The sequence below is a fragment of the Cornus florida genome, unplaced genomic scaffold, assembly GCF_030987335.1.
Source record: "Cornus florida cultivar Cherokee Brave unplaced genomic scaffold, ASM3098733v1 CherokeeBrave_3.0.0_Hap2_Chr06, whole genome shotgun sequence".
Lineage (NCBI taxonomy): Eukaryota > Viridiplantae > Streptophyta > Magnoliopsida > Cornales > Cornaceae > Cornus > Cornus florida.
The window spans coordinates 33,427,919-33,435,535 of NW_026775576.1; the positions used below are offsets into that span (position 1 = coordinate 33,427,919).

At 34.3% G+C, this 7,617-nt stretch overlaps 1 protein-coding gene across 1 annotated transcript; it reads left to right on the forward strand.

Moving 5' to 3' along the window:
- The first annotated feature begins 4,180 nt into the window (after positions 1-4,180).
- On the forward strand, positions 4,181-7,016 carry LOC132314834 (peroxidase N-like). The gene is made up of 4 exons (XM_059813639.1): positions 4,181-4,399; positions 5,184-5,366; positions 5,875-6,040; positions 6,555-7,016. The coding sequence occupies exons 1-4, from the start codon at positions 4,181-4,183 to the stop codon at positions 6,974-6,976; spliced, it is 990 nt and encodes a 329-aa protein (XP_059669622.1). The 3' UTR covers positions 6,977-7,016.
- Positions 7,017-7,617: the final 601 nt, after the last annotated feature.

Sequence of the window (7,617 nt, forward strand, 5' to 3'; positions counted from 1 at the left end):
AGAACCAAAATGAGAAAAAATGAACAACGGAAGAAATAGTATCGAAAACCGAGTCCCGAGCAGAGATATATGCCCCAAACAAGTTTAGCGGCAACTAGGGTCAAAAACTCGAAAACTGGGGAGTTCGACCGCAAGACAATTCTAAGAGTATGCGACTTTACAAAATGTGAAAATGAATCTTATATGAGGATTCAAGACCTAAGGAGACACTTTGCAATTAACTTTAATTAATTGCACAAAAGCCCCAACACAAAAGGATAATTGTGCAAGTGACCTAAATGAAAATATCTTTCAAAAGATATTTTCTTAAAAACTCCCAAGTCAAAATATCTTGAAAAGATATTTATGAAAAACACTCCAAAAAGCGAAAATGTTTCTGAAGAATCTTTTCATCCACGCCCCTACGGAAAAAAAGAAACGACCGGCGAACTTTTCTCCAAAAGTAAAGCTACGTCTTTCAAGGAAACCAACAAGAATGAAAGTACGTGAAGTCAAAAACCAAATCCGAGCATGAAGAGAGAGGTTACGTGAAAGGAAATTTCAATGAAAAAAAATTAATCCGTAAAAATGGAAAAAAAGAAAAGGAAGGAAATGACTGTGTCATTACACTCATTAAGACTCTTTTAATATATTTGAAGTCTGGCCAAGGGCCAAACGCCTTTTCATTTGTATTTATGAATTTTAGGTTCAAGTTTTTCCTTCAAACCTCATTTTAGGAAAATTTGAGGTTTGGTAGGTTCAATTTTGCATCGGGCATATTTGCGGGCCGCAGACCATTCCCCTGCATTTTAAAATGCTAATTACGTTTGCATGCACAATCGTTTTAGCACACAACTTCAATTTCGGTCATTTGAACACTTGAAGCAAATTTTATTTTAGTTTTATGCAAAATCTGGTTTAGGGGCATTTTGAGGATTTTTGCTTTGAAAAATAAATTTCGGTCTTGACATGGTCACATAGAAAACGTGATTTTTGGGGGGAGGGTTTGTTCACAACATTTTTCCAAAAAATGTTGTCTCGGTCTCGAAAACCTCACGTCAAATCTGATTTTCTTGTGCGTGCACTTTTTTTTAGAAAAAAGTCTGGTTTAAGGGGCATTTTGGGTATTTTACTTGAAAAATAAAAACTTCTCTTGACATGGTTATGTAGAAAATATGATTTTTGAGGGGGGTTATTTCACAACTTTTTTTTCTTCCAAAAAATGCCATTTAAGCCTTCAAAACAACATTTCAAGTCGGGAATCGGGTGCAGCCAACATGGCATGTCAGGGGGCTACCATACGCATACGCGTGGCATGCGTCGTGGGCGCCCATGGTACCCCCGTCTTGGCTGTCTCAATGTCGATTTTTGTTTTAACCTTAACTCCTTCGTCCGGACTCCGAATCAGGTGATTCTTCAGTCAAACTTCGTTAATTTTTCGTTGTCTATCCAATGGTGTGCTCGGTGGCACCTATGTCTTTATGTAAATTACCATTTTGCCCCTAGGGCTAAACTTGTTCCTTTTTTTTTTTAACTTTTGCTTCTGCTTTGTTTTCTTTTGAGTCCCGTGACTTCATGGGAAGTTACACTTGTGTCTTAAGGGATAATATACATCTCTAAAGACTTTGTTTCTGTATGAAAAGACCATTTTGCCCTTGGGGGTATACTTGGTCTATTTTTAAGCTTTTTCTTTTGCGTTCGTTCTCGTTGAGTTCCATGGCCTCATGGAAGGTCACTTTGGTGTCTTAGAGATGTATTGTATCTCTAGAGACTTGGTTTCTAATTTTGCTTCCGCATTCAGGATCCGTTATTGGATCAAACTTCGGTTCATCACATGACACACTGGCTTGAAAAATCTGGGTCGTCACAACTTCAGTTTGCAGTGGATGATCAAGTGTGTTAACAGTGAGGGGTAGGGCACTCCTGCATATCCCTATTGGTGATGGACTATTAATAATTTCAGAAGCAAGTTGTAGAAGACCATTTGAAGTGGATGCCTTTTGTTGGGGTGTACTAGTGATGTACTTCGGGAAAGGATTTAGAATTGGTGTACAATTGGCCTTCTAGTTTCTTTTCTTCCTTGTGACCTTCTGCCATGCTTTAGACTATGATCCCCCATTAACAGCCAAGGGGATTTCCTTAACCTCACGAGTAACTTCAATATTGGTGGGTAGAGCCCTACATTGGTCAGTGGAGTGACCAAAAACAGTACAATTGGTGTAGCCTAAAGGCATCAAGGGATATTGGACTTTAATGGTTTCCATTTTACCCTTGTTTCTAACTTGAAATGATTTGGGAAATTGAGATAAAGGGGTAACTTCAACACACACCCTAGCATAGTCAATCATATTTCTGGTCTAAGTGTTAGCATCTGCAAATAAAGATTTACCAATTGCACTAGCTATATAGCTGAGACCTTTAGGTGACCACACGCTAAAGGGTACATTAAAGAGCTTGACCCACTGAGTGTAATGTTTATTCCTCTTAAGGTTATGGATTGTTTGTTGAAAAGTAATAATAATAATAATAATAATAATATAAATTATATAGCGATTGGACATGTTGCCACGTATGTTTTGTCAAAGAAGAATATATATATATATATAACTAGTGGACAAAAATGTGTGTGAGAGTTAGCTTTCATATCAAAGTTTTGAATCTCGAATTGATGTTCGTTAGCTAGATTTTGTTGCACCGATTAGATTGTGTAACGAAAAGGAATTTGATTTCAAACATACATCAGTAGAATTTGTGTCGTCTACTTATATGAGTATTCAATTGCATTGACTTTGTTTAAACTTACACATCCATCAATACTTTTAAAATTAAATTGTCAGAACCCAACCATAGCCACAACTAAACAGCTAACTTTCCACCTCATTCTCATCTCATCTCTCTCCATTTTGTACCTCCATATTGCCCGGCCAGCTCACAAAGCACTGAACATGTCTCTCATCAACGAAAAATTATTACATGATATCAAAATTATTGATCCCACAGGCCAAACATTAATTGACAGGGCAAATAAATACGTTAGTATTGTATCAATTTTGTTGAACTTTTTATTTATGTGTCAATTAGTGATTAATCGAGACCAATAGTTCCGAACTATGTAATAATTTATCCTCATTAACGTACCTTACACACACACACACCTATGTATATATTTTATTTGGTAGCACAGACTTGGACCCTCTCGTGTCTCTCAATCGGTCTACTACCGCATGTGCATTATTAAATTATTCAGCAGCAAACTATGTCACAATATGTAACATGCTATATCACAGATTCAACGTCTATGCAACACATTCACATCAAAGATGCAACACCCATACAATATATTACATCATGTTACAATATTACAACAGTATGAAATCGAGAATTGAACACCTGCAAGTAATTTTTGGATTGTCGATTTAAAGTTTGTTGCGTTATTAATTTAAATGCACCATAAAACACGGCACCATAAAATATACAGAGAGGATCCTCATCTGATTTGCCTAGTAAAAGTAATGGGGAAAAACCCATGCTCTTGTTTCTTTATTGGATCCATAGAAAGTCAATATCGCTCCTCAGGATGATCAATGCAAGAACACAAAAGGAATATTTGTGTGTGTGTGTGAACTTAGAACCATTTAATTAATTAACTTCATAAAGAACTAGATGCCAAAGCATCAACATCAACAGCAGAATGGGATTGTAGCCATCAGTCCAATATTCGAAATGCTAAATGCTGATCGACATAAAAAAATTCATGCACAACTTGATCGTGCATCAAGTTGGAAGTCGGCCAACAAATACAATTCTGAAAAAGTCTTTTACAATTCTGAGTGTGTGTTGATTCATGAACTTGCATGGGATGATTATATATTATCTATGTAATCTGATAACTCTTAAGCCACTCATCTCTCTCATCTCTTCGTGTGTCGGCAATATTAAAAACCATTAATCTATCTGCAAGCTTTACAGTACTAATTCTAAGCTCTATGCCGCCATACATCACAGCTAGCACTTGGCTTAAAGTACAAATTAAAATTAGAACAATGTGTGAAAACGTGTTCAATAGATCATGATATTGGTTACTATAAATTTAAGCTTTGAGGGCTTCAAGCATATCAATCCATCATTACACTTAGTTTTAACTAGGATTCTAAGCAGCAGTACTTGTTTTCGATATTTTACTAAAGCTTGTCTCAGAAACATGAAGAGGTCAAGCAGTTCTGAGGGTTATTCTTTGCTTGTTATAACTTTCATGGTGTTGTTTTTAGGAGTGAGGTCCCAACTGACATTGAATTTTTACTCCACAACTTGTCCAACTCTTCTCCAAATTGTACGTAAAGAGGTCCAGAATGCTATCAAAACTGAAATGCGAATGGCGGCTTCTTTGATTCGTCTTCATTTCCATGATTGCTTTGTGAATGTAAGTTCATAGAAACATATATCACAGCATTTCATCATTAACATATGTATATCAGTACATAATTTATATTTTGATTGTTTTATACAAAGTTGGATATATATTTCCAAGATGAAGTGGTGTTTGTTTAATTAGTAATCTAAAGCTTTCCAAGATGAAGTGGTGTTTAGTAATCTAAAGCTTTGCCGATCTATAACTATATTTTTAATTTATTCATGACTAAAAATTATTTAAGAAAAAGAGAATAAGGAAAGCTGATATTTCCAAGGAGAACAATCTGTGTTAAATTCATTCTTTTAATAAAATGATTCTCAAAAACTCAGGAAAAAGTCTTTTTTTAACTCAGGAAAAAGTCTTTTTTTAACTGAATTTATATATATATATATAACTGTCATATATATATATATATAGATATATATTATTAAATGACAATCAAAACAAGATTTTTTACAATTTATGTATTTCTAGTTTTCTAAAAACATAAAATTTTTCTCATACCCGAAATTATTCAGGGAAAACCAGCTTCTAGGGTTTGTGTAAGAACAGATATTTTTTTGAAAATTAAAGCTTTTCCCTGAATGCCTAAGACAAACAAAGGGAACTTTTAAATTATCAAAAAGTAGTTTCTTTTAAATATATCATCAGTGGACATGCTTATGTACCCACTTTCATTTATTATTATTATTATTTTTATTATTATTATTATTATTATTATTTGCTCTCTTTTATTTTGAATATATCATTAGTGGACTTGTTATATATTCTGTATTAATTTTCTTATTATTAGGGTTGTGATGCATCGGTTCTGTTGGATGGAAGTGATGGTGAGAAGTTTTCTGGACCTAACCTTAACTCGGCACGAGGATTTGAAGTTGTGGACAGGATCAAAAGCTCGGTGGAGAGTGCATGTAGTGGAGTTGTATCATGCGCAGACATACTTGCCATAGCGGCTCGAGATTCAGTTCTCTTAGTAAGTGTAAATTGCATTTTTCTTTATGTGAGAAAGTTTGTTACAGGGAACCAATTTGTAGGAAAAAATAATTTTTATGTGCCAAATTATATTGTTTTATAATTTTTTTTTTTCCCTAACCAAGCAAATTTAGACAAATAAATCATATATATGTTGCAATTCTATCCCAAAATCCATTTGAAATTATGTTGATAGCATTAGTGGTAATACTTGTTAAAAATATAGTTTTAACGTACATTGTAGAATCAGGCTTATAGCATGGTGATATTGCCTCTATCTTAATTAAAAAAGAGATACAGACTAAAAAGTACAATTAACTAAGTATAACTGTTTTCACAAGATATGAGTTTGATTTTTTCTAGAATTAAGAGAATTTCCAATTTGTTCCATGTTAAAATTACTAATTATAATAGTACTGCTGAAATGTTTTTGCAACATTAATTTTTGTGTCTTATAATATCACTTGTAGTACCATAAATGAAACTAAATAATGGGCAACGTTTTGCAGAGTGGAGGACCTTTTTGGAAAGTTGTACTAGGAAGAAGGGATGGACTGGTGGCAAACCAGAGAGGATCAAATTTAGGGCTTCCTGCTCCCTTTGAATCACTCGATGTTATCACTCAAAAGTTTTCTGCCGTTGGCCTCAATGTCACAGATGTTGTGTCCTTATCAGGTACCTAGATTTTGTGTTTTAACAAAGAATAATAACACGCCACACATAATATAGAGATTTAACATGGTTCGACTATGTTAGTGTCAACATATGTCAAGGACACAAAATGAAGCAAAAAATAATAATACGCCACATATAATAAAGAGATTAACATGGTTCGACTTATAACTATGTTCAGAATAAAGACGGAAAGGAGATTTTATTATACAAAAAGAAAAAAGTGGTACAAATTACTCAAACCCTAACCCTACTACACCTTTTGTCTCTCAATGGTCAATCTATCACCCTACAATAGAGATTATAAACTGAGTCCGAGAACCCTGAAAAAAAAAAGGGTACAAAAATTCGGTAACTTAGGTCAAAACCAAATCGCAGTATGACCAAACCAGAAAGAGAATTCATGCCACAACTCAACATGACCCATATGTTGAATTAGCTAGAAGACATAATAAGATTATGAACATTTTAAAGTCAATATACAATTGGATTATAAATTGTGGATATGTATGTGTAGGTGCTCATACAATTGGATTAGCAAGGTGTGTCACCTTCAACAACAGATTGTTTAACTTCAATGCAACCGGTGCTCCAGACTCTTTATTAGAAAGCAGCATGTTGTCTGATCTGCAAAGCTTGTGTCCAGTAAATGGAGATGGAAACAAAACAGCCACTTTTGACCGGAACTCTTCGGATCTATTCGACAACCATTACTTCAAGAACTTGCTCACCGGAAAGGGTCTTCTTGAATCCGATCAAACTCTTTTCTCCGGTGACACCGCCCGATCCACAACCAAGAGTCTCGTCGAACGTTACAGCAACAATTCTGACCTTTTCTTCACTGACTTTGCTAATTCCATGATCAAGATGGGGAATATAAGTCCCCTAACTGGCTCAGATGGAGAGATTAGGAAGAACTGCAGGGTGGTTAATTCGTAGAATATTAATTGCACTCAATTGGGATTTGGGTTCTATAGAAATGCACTAAATTTACTTAGCTTATAGTCTTAATTAAATGAGCTTCATCATATATATATATATATATATATATATATAGTGGTAAAGTTGTGTGGTTAGTGAAGTCATGTATGGAATATAAATTAAGGGTTTCCATTATAAAATTGTAGCGTCCAAGTGGGTGTGCTTTGTGCATATGATGAATAAATGAAATTAGTATCATTTTCAACATCCACATTTCCAAGCACTCTAGCCTTGAATTTTGTTTGTTTAAGGCTTCTGTGTAGGTTGCTACCAACCTAAAATTTGCCTGCATCAATTTTTGTTACTTTATTTTGTAATTATAATAACTCCCACCACAATTTGTAACTTAATGAAATCACCCTTAATATTGATCCTATAACATTTTAGTATAAACAAGAAGTATGATTTACGAATAATTGCAAAAATTTAATTTGCAGTCTTGTGTACGGACTAGGATTCTTTAAGTTAAAAATCTCTCTACATTATCTTAAGTTGAATTGTTATGATTTTAATATGTGTCATTTCACCTAAATTTAGGGCTGACAATGCTCCAAATAAATTAATAATAAAGAAGGCTTGAAACTACAATGTTTTGAGGA